The sequence below is a fragment of the Mytilus californianus genome, unplaced genomic scaffold, assembly GCF_021869535.1.
Source record: "Mytilus californianus isolate M0D057914Y unplaced genomic scaffold, xbMytCali1.0.p SCAF_3, whole genome shotgun sequence".
NCBI classification, from domain to species: Eukaryota; Metazoa; Mollusca; class Bivalvia; order Mytilida; family Mytilidae; genus Mytilus; species Mytilus californianus.
In genome coordinates, this window is record NW_026262679.1 from 38,479,543 (window position 1) to 38,507,410 (window position 27,868).

Genomic DNA, 27,868 nt, shown 5'->3' on the forward strand with positions numbered 1-27,868 from the left:
ATTGTTAGAAAGATTTACAAAAGATTTTTTAACTTGTTCTTGAAAACCTTATTATTTGTTATGTTGTATTGTGTTTTATGTAATTATATCTTTACATGGGTACCAGTTTTGTGTCATTTTACAATCTGTTGTTATTGTTCAAATCTTTAAAGTGATCAATATATTAGGATAGGATACCAGAAGAAAATATTTTAATATGTATACTGTATAATCCTCAACTGAAACACTTTTAAATATGCATACTACTATTTGAAACATCTAAACACCCCTCAGGACTACTGGGTGCGCTCAGGATTATTGAGTGCACTCATGACATATCAAAAATTGCACTCAGGGCATATAATTCAATTCAAAATCAAAATAAATGTATAACATTCTATAGAAAATTTTATTTCTAATCTTGAAATGTTTTAAGATTGTCATAGCAATATTTATAAAGTTATGCAGGTTTTTATCGACACGTCATTCTTCTAAGATATATGTCATGTGTGATACATGTTTATTCTATAGTATGAATGGTTATGTTAATTAGAAATTTAATATATTATATATACAGCTATATCAAAAAGTTTTCAAAAATGAAATAACATCAATACACTTGATGGAAATTTAGACTTGTTTTTCATATATTATTTTTAGCTTTGAGATACAGTATGGTCTGAAAAATGTCTAAGAAAAACAAACTGTAATTAAAGAATCCATAGCTATTATGTGTATTGAAATTGCAAGTGTTATGAAATTTGAAGATTTCAGAATTAGCGCATCTTGATCACTTTTTAATTAAACAGTAATGCATTATTGGCTGTGTTTGAATATAGGCACAAGGCAGCCTATGGTTATCCATAGGTACCTTCTGGTACCTATGGATTGATATTTTGTCTATCAAAATATCAAACCATGGTACCATAGTTAGATATAAGAAGATGTGGTATGAGTGCCAATGAGACGAACTCTCCATCCAAGTCACAATTTGTAAAAGTAAACCATTATAGGTCAAAGTACGGCCTTCAACATGGAGCCTTGGCTCACACCGAACAGCAAGCTATAAAGGGCCCCAAAAATGACTAGTGTAAAACCAGTCAAACAGGAAAACCTATATGCATAGGCCACCTTATGGGTATATCCAAACACAGCCAATGTTACTTTGTCTAATCAGGTGAAATTTCCTTACATTCCATTTACTTAAGTATTAAAACCCTTATGGTAGAAATGGATCTATAAATAGTGAAACCTCAGAAGACAGTCCATCTCATGTCTGTGTACAAAATCACTTTAATACATTGTGAAATTACTGACATATCATTTAAAATGTGTAATAGCCTTGAAATTAAATATTGTTTAATCACCATATTAAAAACCACAATAAGTATTTCCAAGAAGTGGAACCTTTCAGGAAGAAACTGAAAAGGAAAGTAGAAGAGATCTAAATATTAGCACCTTCTTAAGTTGCCTTTAATTTATTACTATTTTGACCCGTATATACATATATTATATTAAACTGGTTAAAGCAATGCATGCGTTTTTATAACAATTAAAATGAGACGTCAACCAAAACAATTCAACATATTGAAAACGAAAGTAGACTTCATTTGCTTTGTTAAAATATGGGTGATTTACCTAATTATTAAAGTACCAGTACTGTGTATTTGATAAAGCTTTTCGTGAAAGTATTACCAGTTTAAATCATTAACTCACTTCACGTGTTGAACTGCCGGTTTAATACAGTGCAATGCAAAACGCATAAAACTGATGACACTATTCTTGTTGAAATAATATCACGATCACGTGATTGATGAATATATGACAACTCGGACCAAAGCCAAGTCGGACCAAGAAAACAATTAAACAAACAAATGCGGACTTGTATATATAAACTGTATATATATATATTTGTATGATATTCTGGATGGTGGAGGGTCATATATACTATTGTACTCTACTAAGAGGTTGTCCTGAAGGACGGAGAAAGATTCAGCGGTAAGGTAAGGTAAGGTAAGGACCAGTTTTATGACAACTCAGACCTATTGAAAAGACAATTCGGACCACTTATGAAAAACAACACAGACAAGTTTGAAAGACTGCTCATACCACTTTTTTATATTTTTATTTCATTTTCAATATACAACCGTAGGGGTTGAGAGGCCTTGAGAAAGTTAGTTTGAAAACTGATAAAGGGTTCTTACATAGTGGTTAGAAATTATAAAAATATTTTAGTTTTGATAGATGTAAACTCTAAGATTTGTAAATTTGAAAAATACGTGTTTTCATCTATCACCCAGCCTATTTTATTTAGGTGAGAGGTTTAGCTACATTGTAGCTATAAAACCAGGTTTAATGCACCATTTTCTACATGATAAGGAAATGCCTATACCAAGTCAGGAATATGACAATTGTTTTCCATTCTTTTGACGTGTTTGAGCTTTTGATTTTGCCATTTGATAAGGGACTTTCAGTTTTGAATTTTCCTAGGAGTTCGGTATTTTTGTTATTTTACTTTTTACTTGGACTGGGGCCATTTACAAGTGATAGTTTCAAAAGATACAATGTGCTTTGCTGAGTTGTATATCTCAGATTTCACATCTATTAAACTTTCAATCAAACTGCAAGACGACTTTTACCCAGAGTACATGTACACATCACACTTCTACCTAATGACCATGACATATGGAAATCCGTGCCTCAGACTTTGCAATCTGTTAAACAAATTGAAGTCTTTCTGCAAAACTTAAGTAAATATGAGGTAACCCCTGGAAATTTTTACTAAGAGTTCCAAGATATTAAATATATATGCTCTGCGATTACGCATCCAAAATCGCTTGTGATTGCTGCTTTCCGAGAATTCGACATTGGTGCTTCACATGGAAATACACACCAACTATAAGATCTGTTAATTGTAAACTTCTTTGCTTAAAATCAACTAACCAATGTCCACCAAGATGCAAAGCATGTTGTTTGTTTAGATGTAGCGTAAGGAGTATCAAATCAATACGGGAGCAAATTAAATAAAGAGCTGCGCCATGAGCGTATGATACGCCTGTCGCTTTTTCAACTAATTAAGTTCAATAACTCATCAATGTCATATCAGAAATTTATAAAAAAAAATAAAGGGAGCTTATTTTAATAGACATAAACCAGATACCAAAGTTTCATGAAAACTGCTCAAAGCATTTTTGAGTTATTGTCCGAAAACTAGAAAAGCTCCCTTTTTATGAATAAAATCCCATAACTCAGAAACGTAAAATCTAAAATTTATAAAAATCGAGAGGGAGATCACGTCAATAGATATAAACAATTCACAAAAGTTTGATAAAAATTGGTTTAAGCGTTTTTGAGTTATTGTCCGACATGTTGACGACGGACGGACAGACGGACTGACGGACTGACGGACGGACTGACGGACGATGGTATACCATAATACGTCCCGTAAACTGGCGTATAAAAAGACAAAACAAAAAAGCTGAAAAAACAACGATTCTTGTCTTTATAAAGCCACTTTCTTGTATGCCCAAGACTGAACTTAAACAAAAATGACAAACCACATCATATATTATAAAACGTTAAAGCTCTGAAAGGAACGTTCTGCTCCAACGCTTTGTTCTGCTGAATCAGTCAGTGATGATCTCACAAATAAATTTCTCTTGATAAGAATTGTCTTTAAATGCAGGGCCCGACACGTATTTCAAACTTGTCCGAGTGATCTTAGAACCAGATTTGAAGCGTCCTAATATTGGCCCATCCAGTTTTCACACTGGTCCGAGTTATCTTAAAAGTGGTCCGAGTTGTCTTTAAATTAGTCCGAATTGTCTTATTTTTGGTCCGAGTTGTTCTGATTCCTGATTGATAACAGAAGACAAAACTAGTAAATGCTCGATCCCGTACTGGACATCAGCAAAGACCCATCGAAACAACATCTGATTCAAAAATTTAATAACACTTTTAGATAAATTAAATGATATATTGGCTCTCAATAATGACGACTTCAGTATGTACACTAAAGAGATTTATCTTGCCGAACTGACTTTAAATAAAGCTAATACTAACAATGAACACTGCCCTTTCCTGGATCTGGTATCTTTATCTTTAACGGGAAGCTTAATACCAAAATTTATGATAAAAGAGATGATTTTTCATTTCCTATCGTTAATTATCCATTTTTAGATGGTGACGTTCCCTTGTCGACATCTTATGGTGTTTATATATCTCAACTTGTTCGATTCGCTCGTGTATGTAACAACGTATTTGATTTCAACGATAGAAATCTGTGTATTACTGAAAAATTAATACACCAGGGTTTTCGATATCACAAACTAGTCAAAACATTTACTAAATTTTATCATCGGTACAAGGACATCATTCGTAAATATAAATCAACATGCAGACATCTTATACGTTCAGGTATTTCTCACCCAATATTTTATGGTAATATTCTTTACAAAGCACAAAAATATCGGCATTCACCTCAAAAGCTAACCAAACCTTTAAACAGACTTATTCGGAAAGGATATAGTTACGATACTGTTGTCAAGTCATTAAGGATTGCATATTTTGGTATTAATATTGATTCACTCATAGGGTCTTTGCATCGGAAATAAACACATTTATTCTAAAACCAGTTGTTGGCATGATACGGGTTATGTTCTCATATATTTTATGATGGTATGATACTAAAACCCTAACGGGAGGGATTGTACTTGATTTTCATATGATGAAGACATAATCTTTCAATCAGTTTAATTGAGGTCTAGAGCTGGCATGTCAGTAACTGCTAGTAGTCCTTTGTTCATTTATGTATCATTGTCATTTTGCTTAGTTTCTTTTGTTACCTATTCTGACATCGGACTCGGACTTCTTTTAAACTGAGTTTTACTGTGCGTATTGCTATGTGTTTCTTTATTCTACATTGGCTAGAGGTATAGGGGGAGGGTTGAGATCTCACAAAACATGTTTAACCCCGCCGCATTTTTGCGCCTGTCCCAAGTCAGGAGCCTCTGGCCTTTGTTAGTCTAGTATGTTTTTTAATTTTAGTTCATTTATATGTTTTGGAGTTTAGTGTGACGTCTATTTTCACTGAACTAGCACACAATTTTAGTTAGGGGCCAGCTGAGGACCACCTCCGGGTGCGGGATTTTCTCGCTGCATTGAAGACCCATTGGTGGCCTTCGGCTGTTGTCTGCTCTTTGGTCGGGTTGTTGTGTCTTTGACATATTCCCCATTTCCATTCTCAATTTTATGCAAAGAAAAAAATCATTCAATGAAAGTTTAACATTATTTGTTTGTATTTTTGTATTCACTAGATGACAAAAGTCATTTTTTCTATTAAATCTTTAAAATAACGAAAAGCTAAGAGATATTTATTTTACTAAAATACGACTACTAAAATAGGAATTTTAGGAATTTTACACTGAGAAAATGAAAAAAATACCAACTGTATATTAGACCCGTCAACACCATCTCGAGTAAATAAAGTCGGTTCCTATATAAAAGTATGACATGCCCAGCTATATTATTCGTTTTCGCGTGAATTGGTTTGAATTTCGTGTATCAGATGGAGTAAATCTATTTCTTCTGAGCCGAATGGTATACGTCAGGCGCCATGGCGTTGTCAGTTTATTTTCGACTTATGAGTTTGAATGTCCCTTTGGTATCTATCCTCTCTCTTATCACCTTAAATGTTTATTTTTTATATGAATGAATGATTTGAATAACTAATGTTAATCTTTGTTGTTATTTAAATGGAACACCCGTCAACAGGATTAGTTATGCTGACTATATGGGTATAATAATCTCATCAGTTGCTTGATTGAGAATGCTCTAATCTATTTGGGAAGAATATGCTATTGAGCTATTGAAATTAATATTTTGTCTGATGTCAAGAAATCAATGTGTATGATTTTCACGACAAAGTATACGAATATTTATAATGTGCCAAAATGTTATTTATGTGGCAATCATGCTATAAGAATTTGTTGATGAATTTAAATATCTTGGAAATAATGGAAATGATGATTATGACTTAATGAAATAATATCAAGGTTAATATGCTGACAGCTAATCTTAGAATCTACACTACTTCGGTACTGGTATAAAAATACAAATATTGTTTGATTTAAAGTTTGCTGTTAAAAAAATTCGAAATCATTTTGAAGTTAGAAATGTGTCTTCCTCATGCCGCATAGTCCTAATTTCTTGTCTGGGTTTGGATTTACTTTTAGTCCATTTTGGGTTTTATAAGCCCTTCAATGTTTGTAAATAGGTTGTGTACTTTCAAATATTTTGGCCTCGAGAATCACTGAAGAAAAATTAATTGTCGAAATGAGCATCTGGTGTCGTAAATTTGGTACCGTTGATATTGTTGATTAAATTTTCAGTCTTATTGTATGAACATCTATTGTTTGTCTTTATGCCTCCGGTGACCGAATTCTGTCTAAATAGATAAAATGCGAATCGAGTAATGTATAATATTGCTTCTAGGATGATATTGGAATATGAATATAGTTGTAGTGCGAGTTAAATATTTTTGAGAATGAAGTTTTGCTATGAGAAAGTCAATGTTTAGTATGTTAAGTGGCTTGAAAGCATCTGAAAATCATTTGGTAAATATAATTCAAAAGAGTGATTTATTGTATTCTTCAACATTGCTAGCAATATCTGAATTTTTAACTAACTTTGCTGTAATAGATATAAAAAGATGTGGTATGAGTGCCATGAGACAACTCTCCATCCAAGTCAAAATTTATAAAAGTAAACCATTATAGGTCAAAGTACGGTCTTCAACACGGAGCCTTGAATCACACCGAACAGCAAGCTATAAAGGGCCCCAAAAATTACTTGTGTGAAACCATTCAAACGGGAAAACCAACGGTCTAATCTATATAAAAACGAGAAACGAGAAACACTTATGAATAGAATATTATTGGTACTGTAAATATTTCAACATTCTGTCCTGTACAGTATAGACAGAATATTTGTGATATATATAAAAGTAAGAAGATGTGGTATGATTGTCAATGAGACAACTCTCAACAAGAGACCAAATGACACAGAAATTAACAACTATAGGTCACCGTACGGCCTTCAACAAAGAGAAAAACCCATACCGCATAGTCAGCTATAAAAGGCCCCGCTGATTTATGTACAAAACAATGAACGAAAAACAAATATGATATACAGCATGTATTTATATTTTAGACTCACGGGTCACGGCGACGGCTGCATGGACCCTAATCGACGCATGCATGTTTTTCGAAACGCAATCCGATCTGACGCCACAAGCCTAAAATCAACGTCAAAATAATCTCTTATCCTCTTTAAACAATGCATAATTTAACGACAAATAGTACTTGATCACCTATCCACAGTTCGTTTTATATTTTTGATCTTTACAGTGATCTTTTTGTCTTCGTATTATTAACTATATACTAAGTTGATTTATGGACAAGAAAAGAAGGAAAAAATGAAGACAACATTCAATCTCTAAAGAAGCAACTAAACAAAGTAAAAGGACGGGTATACATTTTGCCTTGAAACAAGCCACATATGTACACAAAAAAGAGTGGTTGCAAGTATTCTTAGCGTGTACAATCGCAACACGCAAGGAAATACATTTGTGGATATATTTTAATTTTAAAAATGGTTGCGGAAGTGCACATCTCGTCAATGTTTTTTTTGTTTTTTTGGCAATCCAATATTTTAGTTTTTCTCTGAAAAATTAAGATACTGTGCAAAGGGAGGCAAATCAAATTTACCAAAAAGGTGCCATATCGCCAGCTGATGGTGCTATATCAGCAGGTGCTCTATCAGCAGGTGAGTGATCTAGACCTTACTGCAAGGCATCGGGTTTAACTTCCCAATTCCTACCTGAATGTGGCTGCATATTTATACATCCCGCACAGCTAAACGGACACTTGACTTTGCAAAGGTTTTACTACCGGTCGGAAGAAGTTTAGCCGGGGGTGACCACAATTTTTTACCCAGTCATCCTAGATTAATGGAAATATATATATTTCGTATAGTATTCAATAAGTCAACATATTCGAAATCATCATTCGACTATGCATGTATATTGCCATTGAAAGAAAATTTTAAAAGAATTGTGGTTTTTTTGTGTGTTTTTTTCTCTCTCGCAAAAACCATAGAAGTTAGAGAGAAACTGTGATAGTAAATTTTCAGCAGGAAAAAATCTTCTTATCAGTCAACATGGTCGAAATCACAGGCACTTGTCTCTGAAAATTTTTTTTCCTATATACCTTAATATAACACAAGGTATTTAACTAGCATTTTTGAAAAATGTCACCCGGTTGCGAACTTCCGTTAAATTTCGATTTCTCGGTTGTCTTGTAATGCCGTAAATTTAAATTGATGTATCTACATAATGGTGTATAACACGCATACCTTTGTTGTCGGAATCATTTATAGCAGGCCTCCCCAAGTATGTCAACCGTAATTATTTCGTTTACAGCCGATTGGAAATATAAGACTCGCAGTAAATGATTAATTATAAAAAGTATTTCCAAAAAAACTGTAAGTTTTTGTCCGAATAGAACTTATCATCTAGATAGTAAATTTGTAAAAGATTTCGTGAAAAAAATCTAACAAGTGTTATTTGAGGTATGTCTTATGAGTTACGAGTTTCTTTTTTTCGACTCAAATTTTCCCATTCCATCAATGTCATTCAGACTCTCTCTGGACTTTACATATAAAATGAGATAACTTCAAGAAACATTTATTTTTCAGCAATATATCTTCCCATAAAATTTGACCAATCGGAAACCGAGATATATATAAGACAGGGGGAGATACCAAAGGGACAATTATAATTAACCATTTACTGCGAGTCTTATATTTCCAAATCGGCTGTTGGAAGACGAAATAATTACGGTTGACATACTTGGGGAGCCCTGGTATGAATGATTCCGACAACAAAGGTAGGCGTGTTATACACCATTGTGTAGATAAATCAAACTAGATTTACGGGCGCATTGTAGTTTTAGTGGGGTTGACAACCGAGAAATCGAAATATAACGGAAGTTCGCGACCGAGTGACATTTTTCAAAAATGCGAGTTAAGTACCTTGTGTTTATATTAAGGTATTTAGGATTTTTTTTTCAGAGACAAGCGCCTGTGGTCGAAATGGTCCATTTACTCCTTATTGTAGTTATTGCCATTGAACGACGTAAAAATAATTCAACATGGCGGAAATCGTCAGTCGACTCTTTGTAGAATTTATTGCCCTTGAAGGATGATTTCTACACAATGCTGCTTTTTGTTTGAATTGTTTGGACATTTTCTGATTGCATTGGATCAATTTTATGCAAAAAGTCCAGATGAGCAATACAGAGTATCTAGTTAATTTTTTGGTTTTTTTTAGCGTTCCTGATGAAGATATCCAGAAAACGCGCATCGGACGCACCAAATTTACAAAGTGTTATTTTTTGTTTCATAGTATAAAGATGTTGTTGAATATCGATAAACAAACAAAAAATAAATCTTCTAAATCTGGACCTTTTTCGATACACCAGTTTCAGAGTGTTCATGGTAGTTTTAAGTAGAATACATTTTCCCAAAATCTTTCGATTTCAAACAAGGCCGTCATTAGTACTTAGAATAGATTTGATCATCTCCCGCTATAAACATAACCCTTCCACTAAAAAACTATAAACAATATGTGAAGGAGCAAATACTACGAATTTGTATCTAAATAATACAATTATAATCTTCTTTTAATTATACAAGTCTGCTATTAAAGGGGCGCAATTGGTGACCATAGGAATACCTACAACCTGTCGATACACTGTATTGCCGAAACCTACATACATGTTATCAAGGAGAAAATCAACCGCTTCGATCATCTTATCATACATCCAGTAAGTATATCTAGAATATTTACCTTTCTCATTTGAGAATAAGGCTTTAAATGAATTGCAGCAAATATATTTGCAATAAGATTTTTCAAATGACTATTTAATTAAATAGGAAAACTTTTGTTTGATAAGATTGTGTGAAAGTGTAGTGTAAAGAGCTGAAAAGTCAAAACTGTCAGCAGAATCAAAAGGACCACCAAGAGCACACATAATTTATCTTAAATATCCAAAGATTTATTTACACTCCAAAAATAGTTAATTCCACTATTTTCATAATTATGTTTTATTACAATACATGTAGTTAAACAATAAACCCACACGAAGAAGATATTTGCTAGGATGGTAACAGTTGTTGTAGGAATGTTTGAAACATAGGATTGTTATTGATCTCTCTCTTGTTTATCAAAATTAATGACATCTTAGAATAGAATAGAGAATGGAAACGGGTAATGTGTCAAAGAGACAACAACCCGAACATAGACCAGAAAACAACACAAGGCCACCAGTCATGGGTCTTCAACGCTGCGAGACAACCCCGCAGCCGGAGGCGGGTTTCAGCTGGCCCCTAATAATAATGTATACTAGTTCAGCAAAATGAACGCTATACTAAACTCCGAAACATACATATGAACCAAAATTTTTAAAAAACACAAACAAGACTAACAAAGGCTAGAGGTTCCTGAAAATACATCTGGGTTAAAAAATTGTGAGATCTCAACCCTCCCCTATACCTCTATCCAATGTGGAAGTAATATTCACACAACAAAACGAACGGTAAATCTCAGTTCAAAAGAAGTCTGAGTCGGATGTTAGAATAGGTAACAGAAGAAACTAAGCAAAATGCCAATGATCGACATAAATTAACAAAGGACCACTACCAGTTACTGACATGCCAGATGCAAACCTCAATTAAACTGATCGAAAGATTATGTCGTCATCTGAAAAATAAATATAGGTTTACTTGTTTAACTGTGTTTCCTTATGAATAAATCATGACACACATTGTCCATTTTCTATCTTTGAATGATAATCTCAGTATTGGCTTGAATAGTTCTGTCTGCCTTAAAACTCCACATTCCTAAATAGTATACAGCGAAATTCTAAGCATCCTTTTGTGTAAAATTCTATCTCATGTAGATATATATAGGTCCATAATTCTTTTTCATTTAAGTACAAAGTTCTTTCAAGTCATGATATTTGCAACCCAAGCTGAAAAACAGATTATTTTAGCATTCCAGAGATCAATCATTTCTAAAGAAAATACGGAAAAATATATGCTATAAATGGCCTTGCAATTTTAATGTATATATAAAGTGAAATCTATATTGTGGGGGAAATATTAGCATTGGGAGAAAGTGGCTTTATGTATACGTATTATCAACTTTCAGCGGGAGAGAATGAAATTGATCCAAATTTCCCGGGAAGAAATGAGATCATGGCTATATAACAACGGCCCTTTTATATTTAGATGTTCTTGGATGGATAATAATAAAACAACTAGTCAGTGTACATCTTATACAGATATTCTATCTCAAAGCCTACACGAGGCATCGGATTTATTGTTCCTATTTTGATAGCCAAACGGACGCGCTGACCAAATTCCCCAAATGACAAACTGAAAAACATTATGTGACAAAATACAATCTTGATGATTTGGTCTGCAACGATGAATAGGCGTCTAGTTTTAACAATTCTGATTTTTATCAGTCGATTTGAAAAGCTCACTAGAGCTTGTGTTTAAGTAGTTTATTGCTTTAAGTAAAACTTCGAGTCAAGTTTAAATAAAACTTTGAATTTAAAACAAGACCAATACCGTGTCTGGAATTAAGTCTCTGCATGCAATTGATTGAGGTAACACGTATACTGGAGCAGGTACATGTAACTTAGAATTGAGACTGCAAACGGGGAATGTATACTGGAGCATAACTGATCATTCTCTTTGACTGATGCCAAGAAAACATTGACGAAGTTTTTTCCTTGTACAATGAGTGTTGTAAAATTTCAAACTATAGGCAAACAGGAAGTGCCTTCATGTCAGATGTAAAAATTGCTTACTCGCTACAACTCAAAATTATCCAGCTGCAGACAAAATATTAAATTTAATCATTCCCTAAAATAGGAGCCAAGAAAACTTTGACGAAAATTTTCCTTGTAAATGATGAATGTTGTAAAATTTCCAAACTATCGGCAAACAGGAAGTGGCTATCATGGCAGATTTAATAATTGCTTACTCGAGCTCGCTACAGTGGCGGATCCAGGAGGGGGGTCCGGGTGTTGGAACTCCCCCTTTTTTTTGACGATCAATGCATTTGAATGGGGACATATAGTTGGAGCCCCCCCCCCTTTTATCCTGGGTTAGGACCCCCCCCCCCTTTTTACAACTCAATATCATCAGCTGCAGACCAAATATTCAATTTATACCCTTCAGTTGCAGCCAAGATAACTGTTTGACGAAAAATTTTCCCTGTACAATGAGTGTTGTAAAATTTCAAACTATCGGCAATCAGGAAGTAGCTTCATGGCAGATGCAAAAAATGCTTACTCGCCACAAGTCAATATTATCAAGCTTCAGACCAAATATTACCAAGTAGTGAACTACTTTTGGGACAAATAATATCAAAATTATAAAAAAAAATCTACCGGCTCTAATTCGAAGTATAAACAATTCTATGTTAAGGAGTCTATAATTCAGTTCGGCAGCTTCACACATACTAACTAATTTTACCTTTTCTAACTGGATCAAATCACTATTTTACATAAAAATTCATTACCAAAATTTTTGAAACGTAATTTCATCCCCCTACTTTTAAGGTATCAAGACCACCAATTCAACCATTTTTTCAATTATCACAGCTTTCAAAATATTACCTTAAGTTTAACATCATAGAAACCATGTATATTCTGAATTGTTCATGTATCACCTTTCTACATGCCAATTTTCACCCAATGTTTAAAGTCTTATAATGAAAAATCACCGTTCAGAAGGCAACTACTACTAATCAAAGTACTGAAGTACTGAACATCGGATGACCGCAAGTTCTTGTGGCTGGTCAAAAGCACTTGTCACAGAAAAAAATCACATCTCTATACCTGAAACTGAGGTTAATGTACAGAGATATATTTTTTTCTGAGACAAGTTCGTGCGTGGATGATGAATAAATAACAGGAAATTCAACCTCACCGTAATAACTATTATATTGTAGTGATACAAATCAGTATACACTGGTTTGTTGTTATATCATTATATTAATATAACAGTTACATGTATATATAATTTTCATCCATTTGTATATCATTCTATTCTACTATTCTAATAATAGTGCAGTGCAAGTGCATGGTGGACACTCTTCTGTAAAAATTCGGTTTTTCTAAAAGATAAGATTGGATATGAGTAGGAGTTCATATTTTCCCGCAAAAACAATTACAGAGTTACTGGTCCTTGCCGGGATTGTCGAGATATTCTTCCGCTAAACACAATTTTTCGGTACGTGTGCATAGATATTATCAATGATTTTTTACATATATATATATATATATATATATATAACCAGTCTAAAAGGGTACAACATCACCAAAAAATGACAATAAACGAACAAATGTAACTATAAATATTTCGGATAACAGATATCCTTCATCAGTATGAGCACGATGTAAAATGAATCAGATCAATCTATTCTGATTATTAAACTATAGCAATCTTGAATTATATACAATAAAAAAAGTGAAACAGTTTCACCCGAACATCATATGTAGAGACGCTAATAAACTTTTAAAATTTCCAAAACACGACTCAAAGACATGCCTAAAATGAAAATAGTAATTAGAGATATGAACTGGCACAACTCTAAAATTCCAAAATGACGTCAGTTAAGATGTTACAACAACTGCGTGTAAAAACATTCCCCCCCAAAAAAAAAAACAATTTCACCTTTAATGGTGAACATTACCTTCAGATAAACGGGACAGCGATGGGGACGAAAATGGCACCGTCATACGCCAATATTTTCATGGGAAAATTAGAGAAACAAATTATTTCAACATCTTTATCCAAACCTCTGTCTTGGTTCCGTTTCATCGATGATGTTGACATGAAATGGATTGAATCCCAACAAATATTGGATGATTTTATCAGACATGCAAACAACACACACCAGTCAATTAAATTTACATATGAAATTTCCGACTCCAAAATATCTTTCTTAGACACTACTACATCTATTAAGGACGGTGTCATATCAACAGATCTCTACTGTAAACCTACAGATAAACATCAGTACCTTTCTCCCCAAAGCTGTCACCCCAAACACTGTACAAAAAGTATCCCGTACAGTCAAGCTCTCAGAGTAAAGCGGATTTGCTCCTCTGAAGTGGCTGTCACTAAACGGTTACAGGAACTTCGCGGTTTTTTTACCAAACGAGGTTATAAGAAATTGGACATAGATAAGGGATTTGCGCGTGCTAATAACAACAGCCGCAATGACCTATTACAGTACAAACAGAAGAGGCGCAGCAAAATAGTTTCGTTTGTTTTAACATACAATCCCGCCTTTACTAACCTTTCACGTTTGATCCGTGCCAATTGGCAAACTATTGCCAAGCAACCAAAATTGTCCAAGATCTTTCCCAATCCTCCTGTCTTAGCTTTTCGGAGACCAGCAAGTCTGAAAGACTTATTTGTGAAAGCTGACGTCTCTTCTAATAAAAGCTGTTCAACTGCAGGATGGTGTAAGTCGTGTGGTAACAGACGATGTCTGACTTGCCAACAAATACTGAATACTCAAACATTTACTTGCCACTCCACTGGGTCTGTGTACACTATATTTTGTAATGTAACTTGCAAAACACAGAATGTTGTATACCTTCTTCAGAGTCGATGTGGCATGCATTATATTGGCGAGACAGAACAGCCATTCAACAAACGCATGAATGGTCATCGAAGTGACTACACCTGCAAGCCCGACCTCCCCGTAAGTCGTCATTGAGATCACTTGGGCACGCCCAAGCTGATCTCAAAAACCTTACAATCACAATCATAGACCACAACGAGGGTTGGTCAAGGGCCCAAAGACTTGCTCGGGAAAGGTTTTGGATAAGAAAGCTAAGGACAGTTTCCCCAGAGGGCATAAATGAAAAAACATAGAATGAGTCACTCATTTTCCCTACCATCACTCATTTTCCTGACATCATTTGTTTCCAGTTACTCCGGCTTCCTTACTTGACCATTACAGTTTAAAGGATTCTTTTGGAATTTTTGGAATTTTACTAGTTTAAATACCAGGGTTCTTTTCATTTGGTAGGGATGTACAAGTACGCATCCACGTCCAATTTTTTAACCTTATCCCAAATTTACTATTATTTTTTCTTTTCATTATAAAACTGCTATTTATTTGGGATGATAAAAGCCTCTGTTTGACATATTTTACCAGCTTATATCGATCAGTGCTGTTTTTTTTTTTTTTTGGTTTTTTTTTGGGAATGTATTTACACGCAGTTGTTGTAACATCTTAACTGACGTCATTTTGGAATTTTAGAGTTGTGCCAGTTCATATCTCTAATTACTATTTTCATTTTAGGCATGTCTTTGAGTCGTTTTTTTGAAATTTTAAAAGTTTATTAGCGTCTCTACATATGATGTTCGGGTGGAACTGTTTCACTTTTTTTATTGTATATAATTCAAGATTGCTATAGTTTAATAATCAGAATAGATTGATCTGATTCATTTTACATCGTGCTCATACTGATGAAGGATATCTGTTATCCGAAATATTTATAGTTACATTTGTTCTTTTATTGTCATTTTTTGGTGATGTTGTACCCTTTTAGACTGGTTATATATTATATTTTGTAGTGTACTGTATCATATTTATATGATCCATTGCCCCGTAAGATTTATCGTTGGCTATCATTCAGTCATTTTATATATATATAAATATATATATATATATACCTAACGACAAAACATTTTCATACTATTAATTTATGTTCTAAACAAAAATATTTTAATCAGTATTCATTGAAGAGATGTATTTATAACAAACGATAAGGAATGTTAGTTTGCACTAGTTTAATATCCGCGTTTTTATCATGTTTATAGATCGGTTACAATCCCAAAACGAAAGTTACGTGTGCAAAATTTAGGCGATAGCAATACATCGGAATGACCTCATGGTCATCTCGATGTAAAAATAACTCCTGGTTTTCTGGAAATTTTAAATAAGTATACTATGGAGCACATTAATCCTCAATTTTTTATTCAAACTCATGGACAAGTAAATTTTTGCTCAAAATGGTATAAATATATTTCTGTTTCAACAAAAATTTCATTTCTGCAAAGGAGTAGGCTCGGTAAGACCTCTTTTTGGCCCCAAAATATAGCATTTCAAAAATTTGTTAAACGTGTAAACTTTTAGCTATTTATTGGAAAGAAGAATACTTTTATCACATATATATGGACTTGTTTTTGACATTACACTGTACATGCATCATATACTAGCATCATTAGTTCATGCAAAATTACTGAAATCGTCACAATTTTAGCATCTGAAAAGTGACGTTTTGTGGCATACTTGATATATTTTTCATATTTAATCTTGAATTTAGGCGTCTTTAATGACCAAATCAGTTCAAATTTTTTACATAAACTAATTGAATCGACTGAAGGAGACACTTAAGTTTTTAAAAAAGATCAAAAATCTTTCATCAGATGTACTTCAAATTTTAGGCTAAAATAAGGCTCTACCGGACCTTCTCCTTTGTTGGGTAGTTAAAGTAAACAATGACATCAAAAGCACTGTTTTTTTTGTCAGGGAAGGGGTATTTTTTGTAAAAACATACGTACTTTAATATTTCAGGCATAAAATATAAAGAAATAAATTTGGTATAAATAAATGAATTTGGAAAGTGTATTTAAGAAAATTTCAACTATTTACAAATGATACGAAATATCCATATGTCCCCATTCAAAAGCATTAATCGTCAAAAAAAGGGGGGGGGTTCCAACCCCCGGAACACCACCCCCCCCCCCCCCCCCCCCCCCCCCAATCTGGATACACCACTGAAATAATCAGTAACTATCAGAATATTTACAATAAATCTTTTCAACTGCAACAAGTTAAGACCAATTCTATGAACAAAACATAAATGTACTCTGGTGCACTAATATAGAATAATTTGCCTTAAAACAAAAAGGAGGTTAAGATAACAAGATAATGAAAAAAACATACGTCGAATAAAACAAACAACACCATCGACAAAAGACAAAAAGACGCTTAAGCAACAGTCCAGAAAATACTTCACAAAAAACTAGAGATCGAGCAACAAGAAGTCACAATAAAAACCGGCTGTGTACTCAGATGAAAATATGAACTGCTTAACAGTATTGACACTCGTAGTCGTAAAAATCCAGTGATAAGACGCATTGGAGATGTCACAATCAAGAAAAGAGGATGGGGTTGAGGCTACGACAAGTGAAAGATTACCGTGGTCATATGCAAACGCAGATATCATAAAACAGTCAGCAAAATCATGATGGCGTCCGTAAACTTTCGAAGAGATGACTTTACAACTAAAAACCCTTGGCCCAATAGCTGACATGTAAAAGTAGAAGTAGTACACATCGTTGAAACAATTTAAAGATAAATGACGAGTTGTCTTCGAATAACGTTTGTTTGTATGTTGAAGCATTTGTTGGAATTGTTTTTTTGTGTGTCTATAATGCACTACATTTGTATTTATTTACTTAATGTTCTATATCTTATATACATTTGAGTTGTTTTGAAAATTTTACATTTGATACATAGATTCAATTTTTAGTACAAATTTAATCAGTTCATAAAAATTATATTTGATATGAAAAGTAAAGTCTAATAAACAGTTGTAGCAAATTTCTTTGGTCCAGTGATCTGTCGAACAGGTTTAACTGGTGACCTGATCCTTCCTGTGTGGCCTTCATGTAAGATAGTATCCTGCATGTCTGCTGGTATTTTCGTGAGCAATTGGTCAGCATAAAAAAGAGCCTTAAAAAGAACAGATAAGATAAACATTCAAAATGAAAATAAAACAAAAGTCAAGAAACCACAATGAATATTTCGATTTGAGTAATATGAAGGTGGTATATCGAGGTCCAGGTACAAGCAGACAACATAGAGTGAAAACATGTTGAATCACAAAACAAAACTGAGTTGGACTAACGGTAAGGATTTTCTAAGATGTATTATGTATCACCCGTCAATGAGATTTCAGAAACATATATTGACTAGCAGTTGTCGCTGGCAGGAACATGACCAAAACGGACACAATGTCATGTGAACATGTGGAAACTGAGAAAATATGTCTAAAATAAACATTACTTCACCAAGACACTGTAACAATCAATCAATAAGTACTTGCGACAGAATAACTGCCCATGTACCTGTTGGAGTTATTTTGGGTTCAGATGTACCTAGGTATGAATTTGTAACGACTAACAGCAAACATTTTGTTGCATATTCAAGACCAGAACGTGTGAATGTAATAAGGATATGAACCCTTCTTTGTACTAGATGGTGGGACAGATGAAACATCATGAAGTTGGGCGGAACGGTAAAGATCACATTTTATAGTAGTATGCTGTATATAAAGGTCTACCCAGATTTTTTTTCAACTTTATAGATTATCACCTTGGTAGCACTGACGGTTTGTACAGAAACAGATCTGGTAAGAACTTTCCTCAGACCGCCAAGTCTAGTAGTAGCTGAGAGGACTCTCATTCTATCGAAGCTGGTTGGAATATTTACTTTAGGACGCGGTATCAATCCTAAATCTCCCATTTGATAATGTGGCAAGGTACCGCCTGGCGGACCAACAGGTGATAAAGGCAGTTGTCTGAAAAAAACCAAGTCATTGATTAATTATTCGTTGTAACTGTTATGCCTACATATTCTTTGCTGTATTATTTTAAAATGTTTTAGACTCTTTCGAGATAAAACCAGTTTCTGTTTGTCTAGTTGCTTTTGCAATATGAGAGATGTATTAATACATATATACATATACCACGCAATGATATTCGAGATCATATTTATTTTCGTTCTTTGAAATTGATTTTTATCGTTTGTTCTTATATTGTGTTTTTCAATGATACCACTGTTCTATGTTAGGAGAGATTTGATCGCCCACACACATGTTTTACCCCCTCCACATTCTTTATGTGCCTGTTTCAAGTTAGGAGCCTGTAATTCAGTGACTGCCGTTGGTTGCTGTCTGCCATATATGTTTTTCGTTTATTTTTTTAGCAGAAATCAGGCCGTTGTTTCTCTTTAGAATTTGTTACATATTTTGTCATGCTGGGGCCTTTTTTTTAGCTTATTAGACGGTCTGGGTTTTGCTCATTGCTGATGGTCGTGCGATGGCCTATAGCTGTTTTACTTCCTCGTCCTTAGGTCTCTGGTGGATAGTTGTCTCATTGGCAATCACAACACATGCATCTCCTTATTCTTATAAGGCTGAAAATGATACATTTTTGTAATCTGTATTGTGATCAGTATTGTCACAATCTAGCCTTCTTAATCTCAGAATTTTTTAATAAGCAATTTCTTGTCTTATCCAGTTTCAGCTATACCAAAATAGTATTCTATCAATATTATTTCATTTTGAAGGAAACGCAATTACATTTACTCGAAATGGACGAATGACTACAATAATAAAATTACAAACCCTCTTTTGATTCCTCCTTCAGTACCAGGTATTCTACTGGCACTTTTCTTTCGTACAACCTTTTCTCCTCTACCAAATTCTCTCATCTGTGGACCAACACCTATTGCTGCTGCACTATTGAGTACCAGTAGAATATTCTCCAGCATGTTGTCACGTCGTTCTATCTCATTGATCTCTTCCATCTCTCCTTCCATTATTGGTTCTTCTTCTGGCTCAGTTTTCTGAATTCAGTTAATGAAATATTGTTTAATTTATAATTTTGTAAGCATAAAAATTTCTGATACACTGTAACACTTTTTAGCAATTTAGGACTCAATGAATTCAAAAGCAGATAAGACGCACTTTGTTATAGATATTGGCAATCTATATAATATTTGTAGTTCATTTCTAACATACTCATTTTAAAAGCGATTTTCCTATTCTGCATTATTGTTATTGCAACCTTTTCGTCTTACTGAAAATTTATCTTTTCAATATCCCCGGTTAGCATGCAAACTGTAAAAGCTATTAAAGAGACTTTCTGAATTGATATTTTCAACCTTAATTGACAATAACAAAGAAATAGGCGTTGCTAAATGTTACGAACCATCTTCTCCATATTTAATTTTAGATATATTTTAATTCCCTTCTCATATGCAACAATTGTGATGAGTTAATTGATTATCTTTTGGGGAAATCTATGTTAAAGTGGATTACAGCATTGAAAACCTATATATTTTTTTAGCAAAATATATGATGTCTTCAAATAGATATATTGTGATAGTACTATATTCATAGACTCTTAAGCTTAAACAGAGGAAGAAAAGTTAATCATCCATTTCCCCATTAGTTATACGCGTTGACTTCGCCGCGGATGCTGTAATTATTATTAACACAAACTATATTTTTATAATAACCTATAGCAAAATGGAATTCGTACCAACATCGTGTTGCTAAGACAAGGCTCGATACCCCGGGTACAGGGGTTCATTGTAAATAAATGTCTATTTTAAAGCAATTATGTATTGGAAAGGCTGCCGATAAATACACACAAAAAACAAAAAAACAATGTAACTTGAAATTCTGGTTGAAAAGAAACTTTCTTTAGTAAACATAATGTCACAAGTTTCACTTGTATTGCTGATATAAGGATATACTGTCTTTAACGTTTAAACACTACACTCTTTTAGTACGAGAATTAGTTACGAACATCACTAATAGTTTCACAGCAACGGGCGACCTAGAAATTGTAAAATTCGCAGTTTGATAAATAGAATTACTCAGACTTTATGGTTGCAACGTCAAAGTTGATAAATAACAATGTCATATTAGTTTTATCATATATATGTCAAGGAGATTTGATAAAATAAATGTTATCAATATATTTGACGAAATATGTCCTTAAAGTGGTAGAAATTAGTTTTTATCATTTTGACATTTTGGCAGCATTCATTTTGAACCACATCGTAAACTCCCAAATCAAAATTTCAGTTATCAGATTTTATGTCAATAAATACGTTACCATCATAAATTCTGAGTACATCCTTCTGCGCAAGTCTGACAGACGGAAAACCCCAAATAAAAGTATCACCCAATGAGGAGAGAGATGACCATGCAGTGCCCATATAACCATGCCTTTATATCATCCATTTAATTTCCGCCTGCGCATCGAGACACACGTATTACAGAGAAGACTTTTAAGTTTTTGTTTTTTGATAGAGAATATTGTAGGTATCCCCATACCATTTGTTTATCAATTATTATTTCATATTGTTATTATAATATTGTATTTTATAAGTATTTAACTTCATAATTATTTAATTATGTAGTTTAATGCTTCCAGTCCTTTCGAGGCCATTACAGGCAATGATGTTTTTAGGCGGTTCGTTACCCTTTCCTGTTACCACAACAACGATAAGGCAGGGAACCCCCTCCTACATGTAATAGTAGTCAACTAACCGACGTTTTTACTTCGGTGACTACTAAGACCGGTCAGCAGACCCTCAATGCAGGTTCTGTCGGCTATGATGGAGGTGTCCCTACCATTACCACTGTTACGCACACACTTTCTAGGCCAGTTGACACCACTGGGTCTATTTCATCCTACCCTGGTATTTCTATGGGTCTAAACTTACCTGGGTCTAGACCACCAGCGTTATACTGTGGCTTCACTTTACCTGCTTCGGCTAGTAACGCCATGTCTTGGTCTAGACCTCCTGGGTCTCAGATTTATCCTTATTCAGGCTTTCCTGGTCAGGGGTTTCATGGTCAAGGGTTTCCTGGTCAAGGGTTTCCTAATCAGGTTTTTCCTAGTCATGTTCCTGGTCAGCCTTTCCCAGGTTTCTGGCCTTATTGTGGACCAGTTACCACACCAGTTATTGTTCCTCAGGGTGCTACATCTAATCTGTCAGTTCCTGCTCCTCCTTTAGCAGTGTCATCTAGTAGTTGTAGTAGTGTATCTGTACCTGCTGCTCTGCCTACCTCTTCTGTAAGGCATCAGTTTAAGCAGGTTACTGACTCAGGCCCCTCTTTAGATGGGTTCAAGAGTATGCTGGACGACTTTCGTCAGTCTATTTCTTCTGAATTGACGTCTTTCTCCAACCGCCTGGGTACGCTAGAGAACAATGCCAATAAGCCCAATTCTCCAGTGATTTCACTCCTTCCAGATCATAATTATGGAAGTGACCCGGAGGACAGTGATGAGGAAGAACGCTTTTCGGTGGCCCTAGGCAGTCAGGAAGAAGGTTTTACTTCTGATGAAGAAGGTGATAACACAGTTCAGGTCTCTAAGAATGTTTCTCAACTTTCTGTTCCTGTGTCTATCTCTTCTTCTGTTATTGGTCGTTCTTCTACCAATTCCAGTAAGGATCCTCAGGCTGAAGATACTCCCTCTACTTTGAAGGATCTTAGAGATTCGATTTATACCATTATGAGAGACGTCAACAAGGTACCATTCCAGTCTCCTCCCAGACTTACCTCTACTTTCGAGGCTTCATGTGGTCTGTCTATATACAACGCTAAGTCACATGCTAGTTTTCCACAATCCAACCATATGTCTACTTCTCTGCAGATCATCAATGATGGTATTGTGGCTAATGAGTCCCAAATTTCCCAAGTGAGTGGTTTTGGTCATGCCTCATTTATTCAGCACTTCGGTGTTGACATGAATATCAATTATATGGTCATTCTTATAAATTTCCTGTTTACAAAACTTTGAATTTTTAAAAAAACTAAGGATTTTCTTATCCCAGGAATAGATTACCTTAGCCGTATTTGGCACAATTTTTTTGGAATTTTGGGTCCTCAATGCTCTTCAACTTTGTACTTGTTTGGCTTTATAATAGGGATGTCAAATCGGTGAAGATTTACTAATCGATTACTCGTTGGATTTACCGAGCGATACTCGAGTACTCGCTCGGTAAAGTATTTACAAAATGGAAACACAAAATTATATCATTTTATGTATTGTAGGTCGTTGTCTTATGATCGTAAAACCCTTAACATCATTACCTAGGACTAGATAACAGTCCAAGGAATTTTATACAATAATTATAACAATATGCTTTATTTAAAAACACTCCGTCACATTGACATGTGAAACAAGAGGTAAATATATACAAAATACAATCACATACAATCATAGAAATAAATAGACCAACTTAGAAATGAAATATATTAATAATTACTTTACTTTATAATATTTTCGTTAACTTTGAAACGAATAAAGATACATTCTTAAGTACATTAATATTAACCAATGATAGTAGTCCTTTCATTTTTGCTGCACTGGGATATTTAACATAGTATTCTGGAATGTGCTGATTTCTGATACTTTTTACTTATACAGAATTGCATTCAAATAAATAATGGTATTCATTACCAATAGCATTTAAACACAAATTACATGTCCTCTCGTCTTTTGGAATATTGTACCATCTACCCAGCTCTACTGGAATTTTTACATTACAGCATCTTGATTTTGAAATATATTCACGTTCGATTGGTGATAATTGTACAAGATAGTTTTCTAATCCAAACATTGTTTTAAAAAGACCATAAAATTCTCCTCTGGATGAGTTGTCAATTTGACTATGCCAATTTTTAAGTTTTTCTTTCAGAACGATTTTTAGTTGATTTACATCTAATGGTAATTGCTGAGTCCAAACATAGCTAAGTCCAGAATTGTCTAAAATCGATTTAATATAGTCAATCCATTTGAACATGTGATCGTCTTTTAAGCTGAACATAATTTGATAAAGTATACTGCTTAGTTTATTTTCATTGGCGAGAAGTTTATTCCAAAAACACACCATTCTACATCTTATTACGGTATCTATTGGTGTACGACCAAGTTCTCCATATGTCATAAAATTTGGTGTCGAGGATCTAATTTTCAACACATTCCGGCAAAACTGTAGTTGGATTTTTTCCAGCATGTAATTGTTTCCGAATCCCCATATTTCACACGCATATGTCAGAATTGGAAGTATAAGTGCATCAAACAGTTGTAATTGTAAGTCGACAGGTATTGAGAGGTTACGTAATTAATAGCTCATTTACCACATGTACTAATTATGTAAATGGTAATAATCTAATCAAGTAATTAATTAATATCTATAGAAAAAATATTACTCAAACAACAGTACTAGTATTTGGAAACCGCAAAAAAACACATGTATTAATCAACAAAGGGTGATAATTATAACTTACTGATGACATTAATCATTTTCTGAGGGTCGATACAGGGTGCAACGAATTTGTTCTTATTTAAAAATATTATCTGGTCAACTTTTCTGGAACGTAGCGATTTCTCAAATTTGTTAGGTAACAAACAGTCCTGCTGATGAAAATATATGCTCTGACGGTACAGAGGTGGGGGAATGACTAAGATTAGCTAAAAGTACCAGCCTTGGAAAAATGCTCTTGTTCATATATCCTACATATACCTCTGTTTTGGGGAATTTAAATGACAGTTAAACGCAAACATTCGAATCGTTAACTTTTATTAATTTTAAATAATATATAATGTCCCGGGAGGTGCTCTCAATAAAAATATTTTTTGTTTATACTTAAGAAAGCAACAAAATTCTAACAGGAAACCGAGTAGTCGAGTATCATTTTGGTAATCGATACTCGGTACTACCGAGCGATACTCGAGTACTCGAGTACTCGTTGACATCCCTACTTTATATAGTTTATAACTATTTCGATCTGAGCGTCACTGATGAGTCTTATATAGACGAAACGCGCGTCTGGCATATTAAATTATAATCCTGGTACCTTTGATAACTATTTACTGAGCAGTTCCGTTCTAAAGATTATGATATCTTTGATTCCACCTTGGGTAAATTGGTACATAAATGTGACATCTTCGATTGTTTATTAACCTGCCGATGGACTGCGTCTTTCTCAGTCTGTTTGGTCCAAAACAGAATCCCTCTTCCTAGGAAGTTGCCCCCTCGTACGTTACTGTCAGAACCAAATCCAGAGATGTACTACAAAACTCCTCTTTCTCAATTGCCAGTAGGGGGAGGTTAACTCATTTTCTATAAAAATGGACAAGTATTACCTCAGATTGTTGGGTTCTGTCAGTAATTCGAGGGGGATTGACTCTTCAATTCAGAGAACAACCTCCTCTTTCTTCTGTTCCTATCCCACTTTCCAATACTCAAGATCCACAGAAGTTTCTTCTTCTGTCAACCGAAGTAGAGACTCTTTTGACAAAGAGGGCAGTGGAGGAAGTCCCTGTATCTTCAATAGATCCAGGTTTATTTTCTCGTCTCTTCCTTGTTTCGAAGAAGACAGAAGGAATGAGACCAGTCATCGATTTATGTATCCTCAACTCTTACATTACTCTGCCATTTCAAAATGGAGACGAATCATTCAATCAGAGCTTCTATTCTTCCAGGTATGTGGACAACATCCCTGGATCTGACGGACGCTTATTTTCATGTTCCATTCATACCGCAAATTCCTTCGGTTTGTTTGGAACAAAAGGGTTTACCAATTCAGAGCTCTCCTTTTGGTCTGTCAACTGCACCACAAGGCTTTACCAAACTCATGCAGGTAGCCATAGCTCACCTTCATTCTCAGGCTATTCAGATTCATTCTTACCTGGACGACTCACTGATCAAGGAACTTTCTCCCGAGAAACTCTATCTCAATACCGATGTAGTCATCAGATTGCTCCTCTCTCTGGGGTTTCTCATCTCTTGGAAAAAGTCAGACCTGATTCCGTCTCAGGACTTTATTTTCCTAGGCGAACATTACCTTACTCATCAGGGCATAGTTCGACTTCCACAGGAAAAGTTTCAGAATCTTTGTTAAAAAATTCATCTGTTTCTATCTCAAAAACAGTTACTGCTCGCCAGTTTTCACAACTGCTAGGTCTCTTGAATTCGCTAGCGGATGTTGTTCCACTTGGTCGCCTCCACATTCTACCTCTTCAATTTTATCTACATCAACATTGGCTACACCGGATAGGGCATTTCCAGTTCCAATCATTCATCAGGAACTGTATCCTCATTTGGTTTGGTGGACTTCTCAAGCAAACGATTTGAGAGGCCAACTTCTGTCTTCTCCAGTTCCAAATCAGACTCTGTTCACAGATGCCTCCAACCTCGGTTGGGGAGCTTACCTGGAAGGTCTTTCAGTCTCGGGAGTGTGGACTCCAGATCTTTTGAAGGAACACATCAACATACTAGAAATGAAGGCAGTTCTTCTTACACTGTCTTATTTTCAGTCCCTACTGCAGAACAAATCTCTGGTTCTAGCATCGGACAACAACACAGTGGTGGCTTATTTGCGAAACCAAGGGGGAACTCATTGTTACGAGCTGTTCCTTTTAGCAAGAGAAATCCTCCTTCTTTGCAATCACTTTCATCTACAGATTGTAGTTCGTCATTTCCCAGGGAAACTCAATGTGTTAGCAGATGCTCTGTCCAGGTCACTTACCCCAGTCAATACAGAGTGGGAACTTCTTCAATCAGTATTTCAGGCAATAACACTTCAGTGGGGGTCTCCTCATGTAGAACTGTTTGCAACAAGCCTCAATTACAAAGTTCAAGTGTTCATGTCTCCTGTACCAGATCCGAAAGCTTACGCAGTAGACTGCATGAGTGTTCCTTGGGACGGAATGTTCGCTTACGCCTTTCCTCCGTTCAGATTTCTGTCAGAAGTTCTTCGGAAGATCTCAGCAGAGCAAGGGTTGATTCATTCTTATTGCTCCAGCGTGGCCCAAACAAGCCTGGTTTCCAGATCTTCTTCATCTGTCTTGTGCTCTTCCACTGGTTCTACCAGTACGACACAACCTTCTGTCTCAGTTCAAGAGCAAGATTCTTCATCCCAATCCAGAGAAGCTACATCTGTTCGCGTGGCTTCTCTCAGGGATAGCTTCAAGGAGAGAGGTTTTTTTCTGAATGCGCAGCCAGACATCTCTCCCGAGCAGTTAGAGATTCCACTAACATCGTCTATGATGCCAAGTAGACAATCTTCAGTAGTTGGTGTAGTGAGAAGGAAATTGATCCTTTCCAAATTTCTGTACAGCAACTAGCAGACTTTCTGATCCACCTTTTTGAAGAGAAAGGATTATTTCCCTCTACTATTAAAGGCTATAGATCAGCTACATTTTTTTTTTGTATTTCTAGGACGATTTAACTATCTGGAGGTCCAGACTTTGGTAATAATGAATTCATTTCTCTTTTAGTTAAGAATTTCACTCTTGAACGCCCTAGACAGAGAGTTTTAATCCCGTCTTGGAATTTGAGTGTAGTTTTATCAGCTTTAAAAACCCATCCTTTTGAACCTGCTGAAAAGGTTGAAATCACAAGTTTTTATCGTATAAGTGTTGTTTCCTTCTTGCCTTGGCCTCTGGTAGAAGAAGAAGTGAAATTCGTGCATTTTCCACTGTTCCACTTTTTCAAGTTCTAAAGTACTCTGTCCTATCCGAGTCTTACTTTTATATCTTCAGAGAACACGGAGTCTCCGCACCTCCTCAAATTCCAGGTTATTTATTCCTATTAACAAAGGAAAACAAGATTTGTCTGCTAAAACCATTTCAACTTGGATCTGTAAAACTATTCAATTAGCTTACAATTCTTCTAATGAAGAACTTCTGAATAGTATGCACGTTAAAGCCCATGATGTTAGAGCTATTTCTACCTCCTGGGCCCTTTTTAATAACGCTTGTTTAGAGGAAGTCTTATCTGCAGATTTCTGGAGAACTGAAAATTCTTTCATTTCTCACTATCTGCAGTCTTTATCTACTCAAGCTCAGAGTTTGTACTCCTTAGGACCTTTAGTTTCCACACAAAGAGATGTTTTTCCTCCTGTATCTTCTA

The 27,868-nt window shown here is 34.9% G+C and overlaps 2 protein-coding genes across 4 annotated transcripts in view; both read right to left on the reverse strand.

Annotated features, from left to right (window-relative positions):
• The window catches only part of LOC127734517 (uncharacterized), a 46,827-nt gene extending 45,041 nt beyond the window's left edge, over nt 1-1,786 (reverse strand). The window contains exon 1 of one of the 3 annotated variants that reach the window (XM_052244419.1): nt 1,696-1,786. The gene's annotated coding sequence lies outside the window, so the exon portion shown is untranslated. Of the gene's footprint in view, nt 1-1,617 lie in introns of all 3 variants that reach the window. The other 2 variants (XM_052244418.1, XM_052244420.1) reach the window with 2 other exon arrangements.
• Nucleotides 1,787-17,569: 15,783 nt separating this feature from the next.
• The window catches only part of LOC127734523 (cilia- and flagella-associated protein 157-like), a 30,017-nt gene continuing 19,718 nt past the window's right edge, over nt 17,570-27,868 (reverse strand). Inside the window, exons 8-10 of the mRNA XM_052244439.1 lie at nt 19,551-19,771; nt 18,518-18,722; nt 17,570-17,875 (exon numbers count right to left, since the gene is read on the reverse strand). Of these exons, the coding sequence (XP_052100399.1) occupies nt 17,723-17,875; nt 18,518-18,722; nt 19,551-19,771 (579 nt within the window). The 3' untranslated portion in view covers nt 17,570-17,722. The remainder of the gene's footprint in view (nt 17,876-18,517; nt 18,723-19,550; nt 19,772-27,868) is intronic.